This window comes from Strix aluco, chromosome Z (assembly GCF_031877795.1).
Source record: "Strix aluco isolate bStrAlu1 chromosome Z, bStrAlu1.hap1, whole genome shotgun sequence".
Lineage (NCBI taxonomy): Eukaryota > Metazoa > Chordata > Aves > Strigiformes > Strigidae > Strix > Strix aluco.
In genome coordinates this window covers 82,368,493-82,394,160 of record NC_133971.1, presented here as the reverse complement: position 1 = coordinate 82,394,160, position 25,668 = coordinate 82,368,493, and the positions used below count along the sequence as shown (strand labels likewise).

General features: G+C 43.6%; 1 protein-coding gene across 1 annotated transcript in view; it reads left to right on the top strand.

Annotated features, from left to right (window-relative positions):
• Positions 1-4,698: 4,698 nt before the first annotated feature.
• The window catches only part of LOC141918399 (chondroitin sulfate proteoglycan 4-like), a 47,553-nt gene continuing 26,583 nt past the window's right edge, over positions 4,699-25,668 (top strand). Inside the window, exons 1-3 of the mRNA XM_074812817.1 lie at positions 4,699-4,844; positions 19,106-19,269; positions 19,873-23,418. Coding sequence (XP_074668918.1) covers positions 4,757-4,844; positions 19,106-19,269; positions 19,873-23,418 — 3,798 coding nt within the window. The 5' untranslated portion in view covers positions 4,699-4,756. The remainder of the gene's footprint in view (positions 4,845-19,105; positions 19,270-19,872; positions 23,419-25,668) is intronic.

Sequence of the window (25,668 nt, the reverse complement as noted above, 5' to 3'; positions counted from 1 at the left end):
CTTGCATGTTATGATCTCCCACACAGAGCACAGTATTCCCAATCCCAGTGGCACAGGATAAACTATCATTCTGAGCCACTGAGGACTGCAAGCCCTAGGTGCACGTGAATTTCTTTCAGATACCTACAAAATTCAGAATTGTTAAAGTGGTTTAGGAACATGCACGGACCAGCATCCCACACTAACTTATGTGATGCACCTATGCACTTTCGGGAAACCTTTTTTAATTGCAAATGTGTAGTAACTTCAAGGTGCTGAGCATTGACAGCTGTCATTGACTTCAATAAAAATTCAGTTGTCTAACTTGCAAATTCAGGACAACATGGTCTCACTTTTAAGTCTTTAATGAGGGAATCACAAAAAGAGCATAGATTTTGTAGAACAGGGCCCTTATAATTTAAATTACCAGAACAATAATGTGAGAGATTCTTTTACTCCATTTGGAATGCTGGCTTTAAATATTCTCTGTACTGAAAAAATAAAGTCCTTATTAACAATGTCCTTTTTTTCATTCACTCTTGGCTGGCTTAATGAATTGTTGGAAAACTTGGAATTTAGAACTTGAATACTGTTTGATCTCATCTGAATTGAATGGCTCCTTCATTTTCCCCAGAAGCTCTATTTCAACAACATTTTCATTTATAAGGCACTATTTATTTAAGAAATTGTTACGGGGGAAGATTTTCTTGCAGCGTCAGGACTCCCTCTAGTGTCATCACAGACAGGCTCTCTGGGGATCTGTATGGACCACTGCAGGTTTGTGTTTGCTTTCCATGAAGACTACAGAGCATACATCTGTAACTTCTTATTTGTATCTGAGATGTTAAGAAGCTTTGTTCCACTATGCTCCCCCTCAGCAGCATAGGAAATCCAAGTTGTATATTTGCCATCTGATACAGTGTTAAATTAAGATGTCAAATTGTCATTTAATGCAATAAATGTTGGGTTACTACTGCTTTATCTAAAGACTATTAATTTCTTCTATTTAGCTGGAGATCTTTACATTATTAGCACAGGACCTTACCTGACCACTTGCAGCCAGTATTCAGTCTTTCCCATCAGAATTATTCAGGCATGTCTTCTGAGCGTTTGTTACTTATCCACAACAGTAATTTCAGCATAACTTAACTCAAACCAAAGAAATATGACAGAAGTTGTTTCAAAACATGTGGAGAGGATTTTTTTGCTATTGTTGTTTTGTTTGTTTTGGGTTTTTTTTAATTGGTTGAAAGCCTAGGGGAACCCTAAGGAAGTCTTGGCTGCAGCAGCAATTTGCAAAGAGTATGGCTGGTTGAAAATGGAATAGAAACTAATCTCTAAAGTGGTTTGTAGTACCACATGAAACTCCTTTCTTCTCAGTGGAGCCTTTCTCCAATCAAATCAAATAAAAAGAAACTGATGTGTGGTTTATTATAATGGTCAGTAACACCATGCATTCTATTTTAACTATTAGACTGATAGGCTGTCAGATGTAAACAAACAGATCTCCATCATTAATAAGAAAGAATCTGTCAACTAGTTGAATGATTTTTCATATTTGCACAGAAGTACTCAGCACTGAGGTCAACTACTGGATATGCAGCTGGCATGCAGGAACCAGAGGAGGAAAAATGAACACAAACTAGAATGTTTTACATACTGGATTTCTGCCTGTCTGATCACATGACCAGGATTTTTTTGTTTAGGAAACAAGTCCTGTTATGGTTTCAAGACATAAGAAAACCTTGAGTAATAAAAGGCAAAGATGGTTAACCCCCCCCCCCCCCGGAAGTGCACAAACAAAAATTCAGATTTATATTTCTTAAGAAACTTAAGTCCTGCTGAAAGCAAGTAGGACTCATGGTGGGAAACTCCTCAGTGACTTAAGAAAATGTGGCTTTAAGTTATAAGCCATTTAGGCCTTTCTCAAGATGTAGCCGTTCTCTTCTCAGAAGTCTCTTAATGTTTGTTTTAAATGACCATGGACATTTCTGTCTGAGTCACAGCATCATAGAACTGTTGAGGTAGGAAGGCACCTCTGGAGATAGCCCAGTCCAACCCCTCTCCTCAAGGTAGGGTCACCTACAGCAGGTTGCTCAGGGCTGTGTCCTGTCAAGTTTTGAATATTAACAAGGATGGAGACCCAACAGCCTGTCTGGGCAACCTGTTCCAGTGCCTGACCACCCCAATGTGAGAAATATTTTTTGTGTTTAAATGAAAATTCCTGTATTTCATTTCGTGCCCATTACTTCTTGTCCTTTCACTGGATACCTCTAAGAAGTCCCTCTTCTTCACATGCACCCACCACCTGTTCATAGACACTGATGAGATCGCTCTAAGCCTTCTCTTCTCTGGTCTGAACATTCCCAGCTCTGTCAGTCCCTTCTCCTGTGTCAGGGTGGATAGCCTTTCTTTGGACGAGAGGTAATTTTGAAATGAGCATACTAAGAAAAAGATCACGTTGTTTAAGGAAAATATTGGTTCAGTAACTGCTGAGTTATTCACTAGAGTTACATATAACTTATTAATGGACTGATTACATTTTTGTGACTGTATTGGTGTAGACACAATGTGGAATAGATTTTAAGTTTCACATACCCTGAAATAAATGCATCATATTCCCAAATTTCATCCTATACCATGAATCACGAGGTACTTAAAAAAAAGTCTCATTCTTTTTCACAAAAGTTTGGTAGCTCAGTGTCCAGTGTGATATCTCTGACGACATTACTCATTTGTTTTCCCCTTCTCTGAACTCAGACCTCCAGCTGGTCACCCGGTGCAGTATGGAAGTGCCCTCGCTTGCATGGCATCCTGCATGTGGCCTCACCAAGCCTGTACGCAGTACTGGGGCTCTTGCCTCCCTGTCCCGCTATCTCTGTATTTAGGCCCAAAAACCCAGTAGGTATGGGATACTCCCATTTACCTACCGCCTGCCTCTCATCCAAGCATCTTGCTGCACTATTTTTTTCCTGATGTGAAGATTACTTCCCAAGGCCTACAGCGCAAGCGATGCTGTGTGTTTTGAGGTATAATCCACTCTCATGGCAAACTTCTCTGCACAGGGTTAGGGAAGCCAAATACTCCTAGATGGGGATATGTTAAGAAAGACCTGTGCAACACGTGAATGGTACAAAGGCAAGATTTTTTTCCCAGGCTTCCCTGTCACAGCACAGAGTTTCACTGCTGCACACCTGCAGGTCTGCTTTTCCAGCCTCAGTTGTATTATTGTTACTCCATGCTAAATCCTTTTTTTTGCCCTTCTTGTTCACATCTTAGATTGATGGTTTTTTTACAATTCCTTCTCCAGCTCTTCACAAATCTTCTTCGAATGCCAGTCTCAAGAGAACAAACTTTATTAGGCCTCTGCCTTTGAGAACTTTAATAAAGCTGTTAAGCGCTATCTGGATGAAGATCACTCCCTTTGATTCCTTTCCGGGCACAGATCCCCCCTCCCGCCATGTACATTGTTCTAAAAATGTAAAGACAGCAAAGCCTGCCAGAAATTGCTAATGAAAATCTAGACTAAATGATGTCTGCAAACCGCAAAGGAAGAGAAGAACCAGACGGCTGACCCAGCGAAGCGGTTCATGCCATCACCATTCTTCTTTCTGCAGCTTTGGAAAATTATCTCCGTTACTTATTCTGCTTGCTTAGTGTCAGATTTCAGGTCACAAACTCCAGCCCTGTGTGTAAAGAAGTAACAAGTTAAAGAAACAACTGACCTGTTGAGGCATATTGCAATGCTCCCTGCCAGCTGATAACATCAGAGAAAATTTTATGACTGCAAGGCTGTTCCTGGCACGGAAGATGTATGTAACTGAAGGCATGTCTGCATGTTTTAATTAAGTACGATAAGTGGCTTGCACATGAGTGGTTGAAGTGTGCTCTTTAGAACATTTTCTAACAGAAACCTTGTGCTTCCGAGCACTGGGCACCAAAGATGAGGTGCCAAATGCAGAAATTTGCCTCATTTACGTTCCGTAGTGGTTATAATCCTCTCACTTTACGCTCCAAACGCTTTGTCTCCCTGTGACGCGTTTGTTCCACGAAGAGGTACGGCTCATCTGTTCGTGCACAGTACGCGCAAATGCCGTGCGGGCCGGGCCTGCTCCAGGCCGGCAGGGGAAGGCAGGCGCTGGGGACCCCTCGGCGCTGCCTCCCCCCGCCGAGTGGCCGGGCCCGGGCGGCGGCGACACCGGCCCGGTTCCCGCCTGACGCAGGGTCGGAACGCCAGCCGTGCCCCCCCCCTCCCCGGGGGCGGGCGGCCCAGGGGCGCGCTGCAGCCCCCGTCCTCCGAGGTTGTTAAGACGCGGCTGACAAGACCCCGAGCGGCCTGGCCGGGCCGCACGAGCGAGCTGGCAGCCGACGTAACCGCCGTGTACGAGGCTGGCGCCCTGCGCCCCCCTGAGCGGCGCCGGGGGGACCCGCCACGGGCCGCGCAGCCGCCGGGGCTGGTCGGGCGGCTGCCGCTGCCCCAGCGGAGCGGCCCGGGGTGCGGGGAGGCGCGCTGCCCCCTCTCCCGTCGCAGGCCGCCGTTTCTGGAGCGGGGGGGGGCGGGACGCGGGAGTAGCTGCGCCGTGAGGAGGGAGGCAGGAGGCCGTCCCGGGGCAGCGGGCGGGGGGCGCCGGGCCCGGGCCGCCGCGGGAGCCGCCAGCGGGGCCGGGGCGGCGACATCGTCCCGCCGCTCCCCAGCCGCGCCCCGCCCCGGCCCCGCCGCCGCCGGCGGTGGTGGTGCTCGGTCGGGCCGCGGCTGCGGGCCCGCCGCGGCAGCGGCATGGCGGGCGAGCGGGGGGCCGGCGTGCCCGCCGCCCTGGTACTGCTGCCGGCGCTGCTGCTGGCCGCCGGCCGGCCGGCTGTCGCAGGTAGGGCTGCCCGCGGGCCGCCGCCATGGCGGGAGGCGGCGCTGGCCCCCGGGCCGGGCCGCCGGAAGGCACCTGCGACGGGCGGGGGAAGGGGCGGCCCGGCAGTGCCTGACCGGCACCCGCCGGCGGGGTGGGGAGGGGTGCCCCGGGCCGGGCCGGGCCTCCCGCTGCCGGGCTCCGGTGGGGATCGCCTGAGCGCTGGAGCGGGCGCCGGTGTCCCCGCGAAAGGGAGCGGCCCGCCAGAGGGTGCCCCGCAGTCCCGGCGTGGCGCGGAGCGCCGGGGGCGAAGTTCCCGGGCCGGCAGCAGCCGCAACCGTTCGGCGTGGGGCGGGAGGCTGCTGGGCTACTGGTGCTTTGCCGCTCGCGACTGGCTTTGCTGAAAGCGGCCTCCCCCGGTGGTTGGGACAGCGGACATTTTGGCGAAGGCGTAGGTGTCCCCTTCCTCCTTTAAAGTGAAGGCCGAGCCTGTCAGCTCGGGTTTGAGCCTGTATTGATGCCTGTTAGCTTTCTACTGCTGAGGTGCTGGCTCTTGACAGAGCTAGATTTTCTAATAAAACCAAACAAATCCCAAGCATAATGCATGAACTCCCCCTTTTTTTACAATTGTGACTGTAGTATATGATGAGGAAGGTGCTAAGGTACATGTGAGAATACTCCCCGTGATTCTTTCCCTGGCTTTGGCCTGCACGTGAACTAGCAGTCCTGACAGTAATTATCACCCAGCAGCTGTGGGTATCTATATTTTGGCATCCAAATTCAGCTGTTTTATGTCTGGCTTTTCAAACATGCCAAGGGCCTGCAGCTCTCACTGGTGGTGATGCACGTTAAGGTGCAGGTCTTGGGCAGTCACCAAAACCATTGGGATAGCCAAAAACTTCAACTGGAAATTTCTTCTTCATGTGGTCAGTCTTCAAGTTTATTATTTAAATACCTTTTTAAAATAATGGACCGGCAGGCAGTGGCAGAAATGTGCTTTTTCGTACTCTGCAATCCCGTGTGACACGAACCAGTTGCTGAAACTCCCTTTCTTTAGAAATGTCAAGCATCTTGTTGGTTTCTGTGATTGTAGAGTGGCTGTTTTTACTAGATCAGAAGACTAGAAACGAACTCCTAATATTTAATTGTAACTTTAAAAAATGGTTTTCAATTCTTCAGAGATTAATGAAGACTGAGTTGGTAGTTCTTCTTACGGGATTAGTTTCAGATGTTACAGATGAAATAAGCCTCTCTTGTCTTTCCACAAAAGAATTTCAGTATGTGGAACTCTAAATAATGTTCTCACTAGTTTTGAGAACAAAAAGCCTGCGTGCAGGGTAGAGGGGATTTTTTTAGTGCTCATAGAGATGTCTCAGTTACTAAAGATATCAGGGAGATCTGATTGCCACTGAAATTTCTCTAGTAATAGCAGTGTTATCTTAAATGTCATGAAGAAGGGTTTGTCATTGCTGGCAGTAATGTTAGGCCAACCAGTACTGCTTTGAAAACCTGAAGCTGACAAACCACTTCATGCCTCGCTGTTGCAGTAGCATCGTCCGTACCCAGTACTGTGGGCATTGCAAGGCAAAGCCAGAGCTAGAGGATACATTTCCAGACTGCGAGGTAGGAGCATCAGCAATGCAGCCTGCTGCTGCTTGTGCTAACCTAGGTACAGCACGTGCAGGATGCTCCGGCTGAGCTGCCTTTAAGCTGACCTCTGCCAGCCCATGTGGACTGGCATCACTACCAGGTGAGCTTTCTTTCCAGCTCTGCTTGCTTTCTCCAGCTGCTGCTATAGCTATAGCCATACCCAGAGATAGAGAGTTTGTGCTCCCAAAAATCTTAGAGTGAAATGGAAGACCAGTTGAAGGCTGGAAGGAAAAAAAAAAAACCACTAGCAGCTTCTTATAGGCAGTGAACTGAAATTAGGTGTTAAGTGGTTTTCCCAACTCTTCAGTGTGTTTTTATGATAGAACCAGAAATTAATGTCAGGTCTGTTCATTTGACATTCAGTGCCTTACAGGACTATCTTTTATCTGGAAATCATAGAATCATAGAATTTTGGGTTGGAAGTGACCTTTAGACATCATCTCTTCTGGTGTGTAAAGCCCTTGCAGATGCAACACAAGAGTATTCCTCACTGTGTACATTTTAGGTGAGTATAAGAGGCTTGCAGACTCGCATAGTGTTTGATTTACCCACAGAATCTCACTGTAAATCCTACACTGAAAACGTGTGAAAGGGCATTCCCAGTGAATCTGGTGGCTCCCTTTTCCACTTCCATTTTTCCTGTGCCCCTTATGTGCTGTGGTTGTCATCTGCTACCAGCTTAGATAAGACGACAAAGATGGAAGTAGTATTTTTAGATTATGAAGTGTCCTATTTTGGTTCTTTGTTTTCTTTCTGTTATTCTGCTGCATTATTCTGTTGCTCTTTGTCCTTGTAGCAAAGCTTCGTTAACCAAATTCCTGTTTTGTGAAGTATCAGCACTATGTTTTGGAGAGTGTAAGGTTTGTAAGCAAACCATGTTACCTAAGGTATTCTGTGGTACTGGTAGTGCTTTTCAGTCTCACCAGTTGAATTTGATCATATCTCTGACGCAGCAAGTACTGAATTAAAAAAGGAACATTGAAAATATCGTTCCATCTAGCTGTAAGAGAAAATAAAGAAGCCGTGAGTGCATTTTGATTTATGAGGATATATTTTTTGAAGGTTTTTTTCCCCAGGTGCTTATTAGTAATTGCTGCTGAATCAGACTGTCACTTTTTCCTCCCCCTGCAGAAGTGAGAGGCATTGAGATTCATTATAAAAGACAGGACTATCATCAGCATCAGATTACACCTGTGTAAAGGCAGTCTTCACTTCATCATGCTCATGAAGTTCTAGTTATTACTTTAAAGCCCATTCAATCTAGTTTTAATGGGCAGTCATGCAAACAAGATTTTCTAGCATAAGGTCAGGTTTTCAGCTACCAGCCTGATTCTATACTACTGTTCAGAAGCAAAAAGGCAAATATGAAATTAGTTTGAGAAAGTAATTGCTGTCAAATTTTATTTTTCTAACTGCTAGTTTACTTGAGCTTTGAATTACCAGAACTGATCATCTTTGTAGAATATGCAGCTCCTGACAACATGAAAAGTATGGCAATTTCTGTTACTACTGGTGTTATATGTTAAAAAACAGTGATTTTTATCACTGATGTGCTATAAAATATATACAGACCTTTCCAAAGTTCCAACAACATGTTAGTCATGTAAGATGCTTTGCCTGATATAATTGTTTTTCAGTTACAACAGCTTCATATAACGAATTCCTTTTATCCTATCTTCATAGCATCTTTTTCATACCACTTGAAGTTTTTATCAGAAGCTTTAGTATAAATCACTTTTAGAGTAAGAGTGAGAGCTAGAACCCGGTATCTATTGCTCCAAAATATTTTTATATACCCTGAAGTTAGGATTCTCATATAGTCACAGTGGTTTCAAACATATTACTGGCAGATTCCAGGTGAAAGAAGGAAATACAACTAGATAGGGAAATGAATGTACACATCACAAGATTTCAGAACAGATACTTGCAGCATGTGAAAAAATCACTTTGGCTTAGTTGTTCTGATAAATGGTTCCTCAGCACAAAACTGAAACATGCTAATGCTAAAAATCAGGAGTAGAGTCAGCATTTGTATGCTGGGGAATTCACTTTGGAGAGGACTGACAGCTCTTCTGGTGATGCAGTGATTGAAGTCTTGGACCTGGGTGCAAAGCTCTATTAGCTGGAAGGAGCTGGAGAAGTTGTTTGGTTCTGTGGGACAGCTCTAAGCATGTTTATAGTGCAGAATGTAAGCCCATGCAATAATTGCGAATTTATTCTTTAATCTCTCATTCTGCCTTTTTTTTCTGGCAGAGGGCTGTTAAAAGCTTATTACATTGGGTACCTGGAATTTGGTACTCTTTCACTAGTGTTCCCTCCCTTTGTCATCTGTCTCCACTTGTGCTCTACAATCAGAGTAAACAAGGCTTTTAAAAGTTATTAATATCACAACAGCTTATTTATATTTGGTATTAATAGGCTCTGAACACTTGCTTCCATCACTCAAGTCCCATCCAAAGGGAGAGTCTTCCTATTATATTTATGTTAGAGATTGCGTGCTCTTTTTCCTGTGGCTTAGAAGAACAAAGTCAGGACCTGCGTATTTTATCTTAGAGCAGAAGTTTTTTGGGACTCGAGGCGTCTCTCATTGTTTGCCTAGCATTTAATGCATGAGGACACTTAATGAGGCTTCAAGCTGTACTTTTACATAGCCTGAAAGTATTTTTACTATGGGGAAACCTGCCTTTGTCTCTAGATCACACAACCCCTCCACCTCTCACTGGAGCACCCTAAAAGACTTGGTAGTACAAAAGAAATGCATCGGTATGGAAAACAACTGCTCTGTTTTGAGAATGGAGGAACAAAGGTGGAGAGGGGGGCCAAAGTTATAGCACTTTGATTTCTCTACAGCCCTGTGATCTCTCACAGAATGTGCTTAGTAGTCTAACATTAGTGTGAAAAGGTCTGCTCTGCAAAAGGAAGGGTCACACCTTTTTTACCAACCACAGGGAAAAATGGGCTGCACTCTTAGCCAGAGCTTCTACTTGAACATCCAAAATAGTAGAGACTCAAAACCATCCAAATTTGTCAACAGACACAGAAAACCACTATTGTCTGGAAGATTAATCTTTATCTGAGCTTCCTGTGCCAGTTGATTTCTGTTTCTGTTATCCTTTTGTGGATGAGCTGCAGGGGACAGATCTTCAAGGTGCAAATCTCAGCTGGACAATGAGAAGCTTATTCATTCAAATAACTAAAACAGGTGTTGCCTCTAGGTATACTAGAGGTGATGAAGCCATTACCTCACCAGTCACAACTGATATTCTGTGCATTTGTTGCACTTTGTCTGAGTGTGCTGTTAGGAGGGATGAATTAACCTTTATTTTGACTTTGCATTTTCTTCACATATTTTCTTGAAGGAACATTGTACAGTTGGAGTATCTTAGGAGGGATGTGCATCAAACATCTAGCCCATAAGGACCTTCTCTGTGTTTGGAGCTCCTAGATACCAGTGCACCACAGGACAACAGTAGATGATAACAGGTCCAAAACCAGTAAATGTGATTTCCACCCCCACCCACCCACCCCCTTTGCTTTCTTTTTAATTCCTTTTCATACAGCCAGCCTGTAGAGCTCACTGCACAGATTATTAGTGAGGCCACTGCAAGAACAGTGGTCTCAGCTGAGAAGTTACTGTGGCACAGAAGTGACTCTTGTCTTTGAAGTGGACAGTAAAAAAGCCAACAAAACTTCTGGATTTTGTAGAGGATCCTGACTGAAAATACATGGGCTGTGTTAGACTTAATCCTTTACTTTTATGATTTTATCTTTAACGACTAGTGTAATAGATTGCATGACTTTCCCTCTGCCTGGTAAAACGAGTTATGTATAGTTGTTTTCACAGCAGATTAGCAGGCTCCATGGGAACAGTTTGTCTGAGCAACAGTAATTCTGTGGCCTAATTATGACATTTATTGTAATGTTGAAAACAGAAGATCGATATATTGAGTATTAAAAGTCAACAAATGTTTTTGTCTACAACAGAAGGATTCAGGACATCTGAATATACTTTTTGGTGTTTTTCCTTACACTGTAAGGGCCCTGGCACTAATACCTCCTGAACATTTTGAAGACAAAAACATTGTCCAAATATTCGCTTACATGGCAATTACATAATTTTTCTTTTCTGCTTAAAGGTCAAATTATTTATTTCATTTTTTGCATATAAAAGGGTGGATATTAAGGGCAGGAAAAGGATCTGGTAAAATGTGCCTCTTTTTCATCCGGCATGAATATAGAAAGCTTGATGGCTTACATGAGTATAAAAGTCTTTCTGGGTCACTGGTTCAGGCACAGTAGAGAAAGCCTTTCCATATGACTTTCTTTGGGAAGAAGATGTAAAAGGGATCCAAAGAAGGAGAATGTTGAGGTATGTGGAGCTTTGCTGTTTCCTGTCCACAGTGGAGACCAAAAGGAGTTGAGCAGACATGAAGTCTGCATTAAATTACTTTCAATTAAGAAGTGAGTGTGGAATTGTGATTCCAAGATCATTGTTCTTCCTTATGATCCCTGTGCGTTGCTGAGAAGATATGTAATCTAGTCTGAAATGAGAAATATTGACAGAAGAAATGGTAAAAAAGAAAAAAAATCCACTCAGCTGTTTAGTCTTGTTGTTGGGTGGATGTGCATAGCTCATGATAACTGTGTAGTGAGTAGTGAGTCCGAATTTGGTTTCTTGTAGATATATTTCTGGGGTTGTTAGTTTTGGCAATGGAGAAGAGACAAAGCCTTTATTGCTTTGTGCCTTGAGTATAGAAACCAAGAGAAAAATAATTCAAGGTGTAGCTGTTGTATTTGATGGTGTTTTTAACACTAAAGAATGAAAGCTGAACAAAAGGATAAAATGCCAGCCTAATGCCATCATGAGATGACAAGTGAAGAACCTTTTGTTCTGTGATTATGAAGGCTTTTGCTGTGCCTGTTCTGGATTGTTGTGGTTACTTCTGACAAAGATGTTGTGGACAGAGCTGGTCAGGAATCTTCAGTAAAATTACTTGAAACAAAATTCTCAAAACTTAAACTTCCCATATAAATCTTATCTGTTAGAGGGAAATATTAGGAAGGTTTTATAGCCCCAATGTATTTCTAGTCAGTTGAGGGTTGGCTCTAAGGGCAGAGAGATTGGGATCACAAATTACCTAGTAATTTAGGTTGAACAAATCTTTAAATTGGCATCCCAGTGATCATGCCTTTATTTTTTTGAGCCTTTGTGTATCAGTGTCCGTATTCATGAAGGGATGTTACAGCTGATGTAAATTTGACTCTTACTCTCATCTGCTTCCACCTGTCTTTTCCCTTTGAGGCACAGGGCTGTTATAGAATAGGTTGTCTGCCCAGGCACTCCAAAGGAATTCGTTCCCCATATGATATGCTGAATTCACCTGTTCCAGTAGCAAGGGAGCTTCAAGGCTGGTATTGTTGGTTGAACTCCACTTACTTTTCATAATGGTATGATTAACATCAGATGGTCCATGACAAAATGTCCCCTTTTCAAAAGCTGTGGCATCAGATTCATTTTGAGGTCACTCATAACACGTTTTCAGCCAGAAATCATTCTAAAAGTGTCCGCTCTAGGGCAACTTAATTCCTATACTATAATAACATGCTTCTTAGTTTGGTGGGTACTGAAGCAGAAATCATGCCAAGGTGCTGTAGGTGGTCTTGGCCCAAGATCTCATTTAGGGCTGGATCAGTGCCTAGGATGATGTTGAGTTTCCTGCCCCACCTTCAGTGATGGATTCTGACTCCGAAGTGTTTTATGGAAGGCAAAAGCTTAAACTTATATTTCTTTTTTCTTTTCCAGGAAATTAATATATAGTATAAACACCAAACTGTTTCCCAGTGGCACACTGCAAAATACTGACTCTGCAACTTCATTTCTAGTTATTCTAAATTGCACTTAATAATCCATGGATCAGTTTATCTTTCTGCTCAATTGCTTCCCCAAAAATCTAATGTGTTTTCCCTACATACTTGAGTCTAATGAAAATACAATGTCTTTAAAACTTATTTTCAAGTTCCATCAGCAGTCATTAGTTTTGATTCAGAAATTCACTAGTGAAATTTGGGGGCTCTGTTAACAGTGGTCATAATGAAACTTTCAGGACATTAACATCTGTGAAAGCTTTGGATTTCATGTGTTAATTTCTGAGGAACTTCACTGATAAAATTATAATGAAATCTCTCACTTGCCAGTTTTGTAGGGGTACTAGGTCGCAAAACAAACACAAGGTCGCAAAACAAATGTAACTGCTTCTTGGAGTCTCAGTAAGGTGAGAAGGGTCTGTCTTCTCGAGGCGAAACCTTCTTGTACCATAACATTATATTGATGTTCTGATGTTACTACAATGACTGAAGGAAACAGAGTAATCTTTTGATTAAGAGAGGTTATTTCAGACAGCTAGGTTATGCTTCCTGTGATCTTCAGGAAGACAGTATCTCTGTGCCTCATTTGCTGAGATGGAGGTCAGGGTAAGGACAATGTGCTGTAGTCCATCTGTGTGGTAGAACAGTGACAGTCCTGGCCACTGCCATAATATAAAAATTATAAACATTTACTCTGTTTCCTGGCTTATTAGTAAAATTTAGTCCTCACTTGTATTGGGGGTTTGTCTCTAGTTCTATTATTTCAATACTTGCTTTAAAAGGGAGGTCACAGAATCACAGAATCATTCAGGTTGGAAAAGACCCTTGGGATCATTGAGTCCAACCATCAGCCCTACTCTACAAAGTTCTCCCCTACACCATATCCCCCAACAGCTCATCTAAACACCCCTTAAACACATCCAGGGATGGTGACTCCACCACCCCCCTGGGCAGCCTATTCCACTGTCTGACCACTCTTTCTGTGAAAAATTTTTTCCTAATGTCCAGTCTAAACCTCCCCTGTTGCAGTTTAAAGCCGTTCCCCCTTGTTCTGTCACTTGGGCCACAACAACCCCCAGCAGCGCTACAGGCTTGGGGAGGAGTGGCTGGAGAGCTGCCAGTCAGAGAGGGACCTGGGGGTGTTGATTGACAGCTGGCTGAACAGGAGCCAGCAGTGTGCCCAGGTGGCCAAGAAGGCCAATGGCATCCTGGCTTGTGTCAGAACTAGCATGGCCAGCAGGGACAGGGAAGGGATCTTACCCCTGTACTCAGCACTGGTGAGGCCGCACCTCGATTCCTGTGTTCAGTTTTGGGCCCCTCACTACAAAAAGGACATTGAATCACTTGTGCGTGTCCAGAGAAGGGCAACGAAGCTGGTGAAGGGTCTGGAGCACAGGTCGTACGAGGAGCGGCTGAGGGAACTGGGGTTGTTTAGTCTGGAGAAGAGGAGGCTGAGGGGAGACCTCATCACCCTCTACAACTACCTGAAAGGAGGTTGCAGAGAGCTGGGGATGAGTCTCTTTAACGATGTAACAAACGATAGGGCAAGAGGTAATGGCCTCAAATTGTGCCAGGGAAGGTTTAGACTGGATATTAGGAAGCATTTCTTTACAGAATGGGTTGTTAAGCATTGGAATGGGCTGTCCATGGAGGTGGTGGAGTCCCCATCCCTGGAGGTGTTTAAGAGTAAGGCTGACTTAGCGCTTAGGGATATGGTGTAGTTGAGAACTGTCAGTGTTAGGTCAGTGATTGGACTGGATGATCTTCAAGGTCTTTTCCAACCTAGACGATTCTGTAATCACCTGTGAGAAGAGACCAGCACCAACCTCTCTACAATGTCCTTTCACGTAGTTTTAGAGAGTGATGAGGTCTCCCCTCAGCCTTCTCTTCTTCAAACTAAATGGTCCCAGCTCCTTCAATCGCTGCTCACAGGATCTGTTCTCCAGGCCCTTCACCAGCTTCGTTGTCCTCCTCTGCACTCGCTCCAGCACCTCGATACCTCTCTCGTATTAAGGTGCCTAAAACTGGACACAATACTCAAGGTGTGGCCTCACCAGTGCAGAGTACAGGGGGACGATCACCTCCCTACTTCTGCTGGTCACACTATTTCTAATACAAGCCAGGATGCTGTTGGCTTTCTTGGCCACCTGGGCACACTGCTGGCTCATGTTCAGCTGCTTGTCAATTAGAACCCCCAGATCCTTCTCTTCCACACAGCTCTCCAGCCACACCTCCCCAAGCCTGTAGCGATGCATGGGGTTGTTGTAGCCCAAGGGCAAGACCTGACACTTGGCTTTGTTGAAGCTCATCCCGTTGACGTTGGCCCACCGATCCAATCTATCCAAGTGTCTCTGTAGTGCCCCCCTATCTTCATGCAGATCAACACTCCCACTTAACTTGGTGTCATCTGCGAACTTACTGATGATACACTCTATGTCCTTATCAAGATCATCAATGAAGATGTTGAACAGAAATGGTCCCAACACCAAGCCCTGAGGAACACCACTTGTGACCGGCCACCAGCTGGATTTAGCTCCATTGACCACCACTCTCTGGGACCATCCAGCCAGCCAGTGCTTGACCCAGCAGACCGTTCGCTCATCCAGGCCATGAGCAGCCAGTTTTTCTATAAGAATTCTATGGGGAACTGTGTCGAATGCTTTTCGAAAATCCAGGTAGATAATATCGACAGCTTTTCCCTTGTCCAATAGTCGGGTCATCTTGTCATAGAAGGAGATCAGGTTTGTCAGGCAGGACCTGCCTTTCATAAACCCATGCTGACTAGGCCTGATCCCATGGTTGTCCATTATATGACTTTTAATGGCACTCAAGATGGTCTGCTCCATGACCTTCCCTGGCACTGAGGTCAGAGTGACAGGTCTGTAGTTTCCTGGATCCTCCTTTCTGCCTCTCCTGTAGATGGGTGTTACATTTGCCACCCTCCAGTCCAATGGGACCTCCCCAGTTAGCCATGACTTCAGGTAAATCATGGAAAGCGGCTTGGCGAGCACATCTGCCAACTCCTTCAGCACCCTTGAGTGTAACCCATCAGGTCCCACAGATTTGTGTGCATCCAAGTGCTGTAGCAGGTCTCTGATCCCTTCCTCTTCAACTGTGCTGACCTCATTCTGCTTCCCCTCCCCATCTCCCAGCTCATGAGGCTGGGTGTCCAGGGAACAGCCAGTTCCACTGCTAAAGACTGAGGCAGAGTAGGCATTGAGCACCTCAGCCTTTTCCTCATCTTTAGTTACCATGTTTCCGTCTGCATCCAATAAAGGGGGGAGATTTTCCCTAATCTTCCTTTTGCCATTAATGAATTTATAGAAACATTTTTTATTATCCTTAACAGCTGTAGCCAGGTTGAGCTCTAGCTGCGCTTTGGCTCTCCTAATGCTCTGCCTGCATAGCTTCACTACATCTTTATAGTCTTCATGAGACACCTGGCTCCTCTTTCAAAGGTCGTAGATTCTCCTTTTGTTCTTGAGATCCAGCCAAAGGTCCCTGTTTACCCAGGCCAGTCTCCTTCCCCGCCTGCTTGTTTTTCAGCACATGGGAACAGCCTGCTCCTCTGCCTTCAAGACTTCGCTCTTGAAGTATGTCCAGCCTTCCTGGACTCCCATATCCTTCAAGGCAGTCTCCTAAGGGATTTTGTTAATCAGTCTTTTGAACAGGTCAAAGTTTGCCTTCTGGAAGTCTGAGGTGACAGTTTTACTAACCCCTCTCTTTGTTTCTCCGAGGATTGAAAACTCAATCATCTCATGATCACTGCACCCCAGATGCCCTCCAACCTTTACTTCCCCCACAAGTTCTTCCCTGTTCACAAGAAGTAGGTCCAGGAGGGCGCCTTCCCTTGTTGGCTCACTCACCAGCTGCGTGAAGAAGTTATCCTCCACACATTCCAGGAACCTCCTGGATTGTTCCCCCTCTGCTGTATTGTGACCCCAGCAGATACCCGGGAGGTTAAAGTCCCCCACAAGAACAACAGCAAGTGACTGCGAGATTTCTCCCAACTGTTTATAGAAAGCTTCATCCATCTCACTGCTTTGGTTGGGAGGTCTACAGCAGACTCCCACAGCAAGGTCTGATTTACTGGCCCTTAACCTAATCCAAACACTCTCAACCCCGTCATCACTACACTTGATTTCTGAGCTCTCATAGCATTCTCTAACATACAGGGCCACGCACCACCTCTCCTTCCCTGTCTATCCCTCCTGAAGAGCTTGTAGCCATTGATAGTGGCACTCCAGTCGTGTGAGGCATCCCACCACGTTTCTGTGATAGCTACTATGTCATAGTTCTTGTGCTGCATCATGGCTTCAAGCTCCCCCTGTTTGTTGCTCATACTGCATGCATTGGTATAGATGCACTTGAGATGAGCTAATGAATCCAACACCTTTTTGTGTGTGTGGGCCCCATTTCCTACCAGACCCTTCTCAGGTGCTTCCATGATTTCTAAACTTCTATCCCTTCTCTCAAATGAAATGACAGAGGGAGAGCCCTCACTAGTCTACCATCCTTCAAGCCTTGAAGTGCTTCCCTTGAGCTTATTCCTAACAGGCCCAGTTATCTCCCCCTCCCCCCTCATATCTAGTTTAAAGTCTAGTTTAGGTCTTTCTTTATTAACACCACAGTAGTAACATTTCTAAGTACGACAAATGGCATTGGTTCCCTTACTGCATAGCTTTTATGGAAGACCCGTAAGATCTATTAGAGCTATTTGATGAAAGCTTCTTTTATGCTAGAAGTAAACTGGTGGGGAAGACTTCTTTATTGTCCAACTTGGAACCAATTTTTCTATACACAGTGGTGACTCTTCCTTTGCAACAAATATGTGTGCTTCAATAATCTAAAAATCTTTCCTGTGTTTCTCTGTGTACCTAATACAACACACTATTACATAGGTTTTGGCTGTGGGGTTTGCTGAAATCTTATTCTTGGGAAAGCCACCTAGAATTTTTATGTATACTACAGCAAATTTTTAGATAATGATTGTTTCATGAAACAGCTGGTTCACAAGATCTTTGATTTGGTAGTCTGTAATGTGTAGAATCCAGTTCAGAGTCTGAGTTAAAGCCACACTTCATAAGCATCATCAGAGTGTATTAGATTCAGCAGAGGGACAGCTAATGTAGAGACAGGAAGAATTAACCTCAAAAGTCCTCTGCAGTTAAACTTAATTTTAAAAAGAACTGTGTTAAAATGAGAAAATTGTCTCAGAATGAAGCTAAAAGCTGCAAAATAAATATTTAACTGGTAATGTTCTTAAAGAGTTGTGTCCAAACACAGCTGAAAGCATCATAAATCTTGGCATATGTAATGTGAAAATAGACAGGCTTGAAAAAAAAGAAAGGTCAGGTATCAGCTAGCTGAAGGAATCGAAGCTTTTGTGGAATCCTTTTTAAATACATAAAGAACCAAAACCCTGCAGAGGGTCTGTGCAGCCAGTTGATTAAGTTATTAGTATAAAAGAAGCACTCAGAAAGGGCATGGCTACTGTAGAGAAGCTGAACAAAATTGTGTTTACTGCTAATTGGGAAGATTACCAAACTGAAATTCCTTTTTTTGAGGGGGCATGAGAGGGCTTGACCTAAAAACATTCAGGGATGAAGTTGCTTACTTGCTAAGTGTAGCATCTGATCTCATGCTTTAAACTCCCTGGCTACCTGAAGCTTGGAGGGTGCCAAATTTTATGTCAGTATTTAAAACAAGAATGACCAGCCTGACATCCATACCATTCAAATTTATAGATACTGTAACAAAGGATAAAAGATGCATAAGTAAGTAGGATCAACTTGAGAAGAGTCAGTAAGACTTCTTTAAAGATAAGTTCTGCGTTATAAACCTCTTGGAGTTTACTTGATGGGGGCGGGAAAGGTGGCTAAGATTTAGATTCCCAAAAGGCTTTTGGTAAAGTTTGTCATCAAAGGCTTTTGACCAGCCATTGGATGGGAATGCAGTAATGGATTAAATGGTAGGAGGAAGGGTAAAAATTTGATTTTTTTGCATAGGAGGGAATTTACTGGCAGAGTTTTTGAGGGTTTGGTCTTGGGATCTGGGCTGTTCAGTATAGTTATAATGGGTATGGTAAAGGGACTGAGTAGTCAAATGAGAAAGTTTGTTGGTGTTACTGTTCTTAAAGGCAGAAAAGAGGAGAATAGAGTGAAGGAGGCCTGTACAGAACTGAGTGACTGGCCACAGGGCAGCAGGGATGGCTGGAGGCTGCATACAGGAAACAAGAGGGCACTTCAGCCTGGAAGAGAGATGGATAAGAACATACAAAAGAATCATGGAGATGGCAGGAGACCTGTGGGTCTTCCCATCAGAGATGACAGAGGATGTCTCTAATGGAGATGTAAGAACATGTTGTAGATGAAGTTGTTTCTAAAGAGAAACTAGAGAAGTACTTCAGAGAGAAATCCTTTGACAGTTACAAAATAGACTGTGACAAGCTCAGGAAAACACCTGAAAAAAAAAATAATTGGAAGAGTATTCGAAGGAAAGTATTAAGTATGATTGCACTATTCTTACGATTCTCTGTCATCACTGTTGGAGGTAGAGTACTGGGCTGTATTCACTGGTGTCTATAAGGCCATTGGGCTCTTATCCAGGTACCTGGACTGGTGAATTTGATATATGAGATTCATTTTCATTCATACATAAATAAGTATATAGAGAGTTAATGTAAGGGTTTTTTTTATATATTTAGCTGTACATAAGACAGATTTTTTTTGTTTGTGACTACATCTCCTGTTTGTTTTCCTTTCTTTCAGTATCGTTTTATGGTAATAGCTTTGTGGAGTTGAATGTGACAGAAGCATCCTCTCAGACATCCTTACAGTTGCGGTTTCGAACAAGCAAGCCGCATGGGCTGCTTTTTCTTGCAGCTGGGAAGAAGGATTATTGTTTAATGGAGCTATGCTCAGGAAATTTACAGGTATGATTTATAATTGTAGCTGAAAAGATATGTGTAGCCTGTATTGTTCAGTGCTTCTCTTTAAGCTGTTATCTATAACAATTCCAAAAGTTTATGCTTAAAAAAATGGAAAAATCACATAATATAATTGACAATTTCAAAATATGCTATTTATTTCTTACAATGGCAGTTATTAAAATTGACCTCTCAAAGCCTTTGAGATCTCTAGATCTTAAGATCATTGTGTTCAAAGCATGAAGTTCAGTAAAGACAGAATTTCAGATCTGAGGATGTTAGTGTCATAGAAAATGTTTAGATCCAAATAGTAGTTTTTCTGCAAGGTAAGTTCTTGAAAGATCGTTGTCACTTGGGTTCTCAGGACTTGTTGGTCCTACCAGAACTGCAGAGGAGTCCATTCCCTGTTCTGCAGTTATTCAAGTCATATTTGTAATGTCAAGTAAACCTACACAAAATTTTAATGGGATTTTATTTTTTCCATTATATTTTATAAATGAAGTGTTTAATATGAAAATTTATTAAAATTAATGCATTAACTATATATTAATACATGATTGTGAAAAATACCACTTTGGATTGTGATAGTTAAAATTCTCTCTCTTGCAGTTGAGAATTAACTTTGGCGTGGGGGAGCAAGTACTGCGTTCTCAGCAAAGATCTCAGCTGAATGATTTAGCTTGGCACCTCGTTGAACTACATCATAAACACGATAATGTCACATTGGTAATTGATAACCATGATAGAACTAGTGCAAAAATGCCTGGAATTCTTTATGAATTAAATATTGATTATGGATTCTACTTAGGTGGTACTAATAAACTTGATGTTCCCTACCTTGTTGAAGCAGTACCCGGTTTTCGAGGATGTATCGATGATGTGTTGTTCAATCAGCTAGACATTCTGATGCCTTTGAGACCTTCTCCTGGTTTTAAAAATGTCCATGAAGTTTTGGTGGGATGCAGTGATGAATTCTTTGCAGGTGAAGATGAACCCATTAGTTTCTTCAGTTCCAGATCCTATGTTTCTTTCCCATCATGGAATGTTGATGATGAGGGAATCTTGGAGTATACATTGCAAACCTCAGCTGCACGTGGCTTGCTGCTTTACCATCCTGGGCAAGCAGGAGATTTCATTGCAATGGAAATAGAAGATGGATTAATTAAAGCCTATGTTGGAAAACATAAAAGTAGAACCCAGCTTTCCTCTCGTAGGTCAGTCAATGATAGTCATTGGCACTATGTTGAACTGAAATTTACTGCAGGATATTTGCAGCTGACTTTGGATGAAGACATTGTGAAAAAATCATTGCCTCCCCACAGTAAGCTGCCGCTTCTGAAGGGGTCTCTCTTTGTAGGTGGTGTAGATGACACCACACGATCAGAAGTGATTAAGTTAGAGCTTATCTCAGTGTCTGGGAAGTATGCCAGAGGAGGATCCTTTAAAGGTTGCTTAAGAGACCTGAAAGCCAATTCAGAAAAGAAATCGCTGAAGAATGTTCTTGTAACAAAGGACATTTCAGCTGGATGTGAAACGGAAAGTGCTTTTAATACAAATCTTTCTTTAGAGATGGCTGTAAAGAACCCTACTGTGAAAGCAGCCCCAACATTTGCCATTTCCCCTGAAAGCCCTGTCTCTCTGGGCAAGGAAGACAAACGCCACCTTTTAGTTCTAAGTAATTTGGTTGTACTCGAGGGCGGACAAGCTTCACTTGAATCTAAACATATTAAAGTCAACTTAGACTTTCAGAAATTAGGAATTCATCAATCACAAATTCTTTTTGAAATAAAGGAACCACCCTCTCATGGAGACCTGAAACTAGATGTTGAACCAGCGCAGGAAGTAAATACATTTACTATGCAGGATGTGTGGCAAGGGAAGATTCTTTATGTCCATGATGGCTCTGAGGGCACTTATGATTATTTTAATTTCTCCATTTCTGCCAGCAGTGAGAATATTGTTGCTCCATATTTGCAAGGAAATGAGCAGCATGTATTTAGCATTACAATCACCCCAGTAAATGATGCGCCTGAGATCACACTTCCCAAGGGAAACTTGCTTCTTCTCTTAGAGAGCTCAAAGAAACGTTTGACTAGTGATCTGATAAGAGTTCTAGACAGGGATACGGATCCTGTGGATCTCTGTCTTTCAGTGCTTGGAAATCTGAATGCAGATGCAGGATTTTTAGAAGATTCAAAGCATCCTGGAAAAGCTATTACTACCTTTTCTAATGAAGACTTAAGAGAAGGCACTGTTTTCTTTGTCCACACAGGCGTCAAGAACTCAAGGATTGTTCTGAGGGCAAGTGATGGTGAGAAGGTGAGCAACACTGTTGTGTTACGTGTCATGGCAGTTCCTTTGAATTACAGAGTTGTCAACAACTCAGGAATAAAACTACTCCAAGGTGTTACAGCTCTGATCACACCTAGGCATCTGGCAGTTGAAACAGATGCCAGCCTTCAGGACCTGGAGATACGCTACGAGATCACAGAGCCACCCCAGTTTGGGGAGGTCCAAAGGCAGCATTCAAGGGGGGAATGGAAGCGAGTCAGCTCTTTTTCTCAACGCTCTGTTCAGCGCAGTCGTGTGAGATACTGTAGCACTTATAAAGAAATTCAGCTGGAAAACGTTACTGACCAATTTAAATTCAAAGTTAGCATAGGAAACAGAATGAGTGAAGAGCACGTGTTTCCAGTCAAAGTGAAATGGTTAAGGTACAGTTTATTGAAACATACTCCTCTAGAAATTGAAAAATCAAAAAAGAATTACTTGAATTCAGATAATCTCTTTGCTGTGATTGTGGATCTAGAAATACCTGAAGATGAACTTCATTTTAAATTGCTCTCCCTGCCAAAGAATGGACAGATACTGCTTAATGACCAGCCTTTGAAAAAAGACTCAGTCTTTAGCCAGAAAGATATTACTGATCAAAAAGTGGCATATGAATTAATCAGCAGATACCATGAAGACAACCGTGATTCATTTAGATTCCTCATTTCTACAAAGTATCTGGAATCAAATTTGTACAACTTTGAAGTCTACATCAAATCAGATTTCAGAAACATTATTTTGACTAACAATGGCCTGACTGTTACTGAAGGTGAAGGAGAGTTAATAACAAGCACGAAATTGTTTGTACGAACACTGGATAAGAAAACTTTCCAATATAAAGTTACACAGTTTCCGAAGCATGGGAAATTAAAACTCATTAATTTTTCAGGCTCATTCGAGAGTAATGATAATCTCACCACTTTCACTAACACAGATATAACTGATAAACGCCTTATGTATGTGCATGATGATTCTGAGACAGTGTTTGATGAATTTCTTGTCAGAGCTTCCAGTGAAGATCCAGAAGTAGAACCTTTGTCAGTAGAAATTAAATTCAACATTTCTGTCCAGCTGAAGAATGATGAAAAACCAGTACGTGTAATTGATAAGATATTTAACATAGTGAGAAATGGGCAGCGATTATTAACATTGGCAGATCTTTGCTATCACGATCCTGATTCTGATTTTGATGATGGGCAATTGCTATATACTAGACGTGGCATTTCCAATGGGGACTTGGTGCTAACAAATGATACTTCACACAGACTCTACCAGTTCAAACAAGTGGATCTGGAGCAAAAGCAAGTACTGTTTATACACCGTGGTGCAGATTTTGGGCGTTTCGTGCTCTTTGTGACAGATGGCAAGCACTATACCTCTTCACTTCTAGAAGTTAGTGCCACTGATCCGTATGTTAGGTTGGCAAATAATACAGGCTTGTTGGTTCAAAAGGGAAAAGAGGAAACTGTTACAACAGCTAACCTAAGTGCTATTACAAACCAAGACATAAGAAATGATCATGAGCTTACATATGAGATATTCTCCTTCCCAAAATATGGAAGAATATATGTAAATAATCTATTGATGGATTCCTTTACTCAACTTGATCTGATAAAGGGGTATGTGACCTACAGGCATGATGACAGCAACAACCTTACTGACACATTTAACTTTACAGTCCATGCTAGAGATGCCCATCTGGATGCTGGAGTGCATGTTCGCATATATTTGGAAAGTCATCAGTGGCCACCAAGAATTGTGAACAAAAACAATCTCTTGGTTGAAGAAGGAAAACCAGTTAAAATCAGTAAAGGAAAACTGCAAGTAAGTTAACCGTGTTGTCTGTTTCTCCAGCCTTGCAGCAAGTTTTCTTCACTGCTTTCTCAGCCATTGCAGTGTCTTTAGTCTGTCTTCTCTTTAACTCCTTCTAGTTTGCACTAATATGACTGCATTCTGGACGCTTAATTTTGGAGAGACCGACACTAGCAAGCTTCCATTTCTAGAAGGGAAAACTGGTTATGTTCAAGAAAAAGGCTGCCCATAGTCTTTGACTCCTTTACATATTGGTGCTTCAGAAAGTTAAGATTTGGAAATGCTACACCTGTATATTTGTTTGAGTTGTGACAATTATTGGTGCTTCATGTATCATTCTTCACAGAATCACAGAATCACAGAATCACCTAGGTTGGAAAGGACCTTAAAGATCATCTAGTCCAACCGTTAACCTGACAGATCCCAACTACACCAGATCCCCAAGCACTATGTCGACCCTACCCTTAAACACCTCCAGGGATGGGGACTCCACCACCTCCCTGGACAGCCCATTCCAACACCTAACAACCCGTTCTGTAAATAAATGCTTCCTAATATCCAGTCTAAACCTTCCCTGGAGCAACTTGAGGCCATTCCCTCTTGTCCTATCACTTGTTACTTGGTTCAAGAGACTCATTGCCAGCTCTCTGCAACTTCCCTTCAGGTAGTTGTAGAGGGCGATGAGGTCTCCCCTCAGCCTCCTCTTCTCCAGACTAAACAACCCAGTTCCCTCAGCCGCTCCTCTTACAACATGTGCTCCAGACCCTTCACCAGCTTCGTTGGCCTTCTCTGGACACGCTCGAGTAATTCAATGTCCTTTTTGTAGTGAGGGGCCCAAAACTGAACACAGGAATCGAGGTGCGGCCTCACCAGTGCCTAGTCCAGGGGTAAGATCACTTCCCTGTCCCTGCTGGCCACGCTATTTCTGACACAACCCAGGATACCATTGGCCTTCTTGGCCACCTGAGCACACTGCTGGCTCATGTTCAGCTGGCTGTCAATCAATACCCCCAGGTCCCTCTCTGACTGGCAGCTCTCCAGCCACTCCTCCCCAAGCCTGTAGCGCTGCTGGGGGTTGTTGTGGCCCAAGTGCAGCACCCGGCATTTGGCCTTATTGAAACTCCTACAGTTGGCCTTAGCCCATCGCTCCAGCCTGTCCAGATCTCTCTGTAGAGCCTCCCTACCCTCGAGCAGATCCACACTCCCACCCAACTTGGTGTCATCTGCAAACTTACTGAGGGTGCACTCGATCCCCTCGTCTAGATCATCAATAAAGATGTTAAACAGGAGTGGCCCCAAAACCGAGCCCTGGGGGACACCACTCGTGACCAGCCGCCAACTGGATTTAACTCCGTTCACCACAACTCTTTGGGCCCGGCCATCCAGCCAATTTTTTACCCAGCAAAGCGTGTGCCCATCCAAGCCACGAGCAGCCAGTTTTGCCAGGAGAATGCTGTGGGAAACGGTGTCAAAGGCCTTACTGAAGTCAAGGTAGACAACATCCACAGCCTTTCCCTCATCCAATAAGCAGGTCGCCCTGTTGTAGAAGGAGATCAAGTTTGTCAAGCAGGACCTGCCTTTCATAAACCCATGCTGACTGGGCCTGATGATCTGGTTGTCCCACATGTGTTGTATGATGGTACTCAGGATGAGCTGCTCCAGCAGCTTCCCAGGCACTGAAGTCAAGCTGACAGGCCTGTAATTTCCTGGATCATCCTTCTGACCCTTCTTATAGATGGGCGTCACAGTGGCCAATTTCCAATCTGTTGGGACCTCCCCAGTCAGCCAGGACTGCTGGTAAATGATGGAAAGTGGCTTGGCGAGCACCCCAGCCAGCTCCTTCAGCACCCTCGGGTGTATCCCGTCTGGTCCCATAGACTTGTGTGTGTCTATTCTTAGTTGAGTTGGTGAGAAATGCCAAGGAGGACAGGGTTTTGTTTCATTCAGTTTGGAGCTAGCCCAATTAACACTGTCTGAGGGTTGCATCCAGAATTTTCAAAACATTTACTCACAAACCTGAAGTTGCTTTCCTTTGGTTAATATTTTCCTTCTCATCGTTTGTGTGTAGCCTTTCAGTAACTACTGAGACTGTAACTACATTGTTATGCTGCTGAAATCCTTGTTCAGGCAGGGGTCTGCAGTTCTTATTAGTTAATTGCAGGGTGTGTTCCTTTTCAAATTTACAAAACTTTTTTGGGGTTACAAAACACTCCCATGCCATGTTTATTTAACATGTCTACTTGAAGTCTTGTATTGTATTGT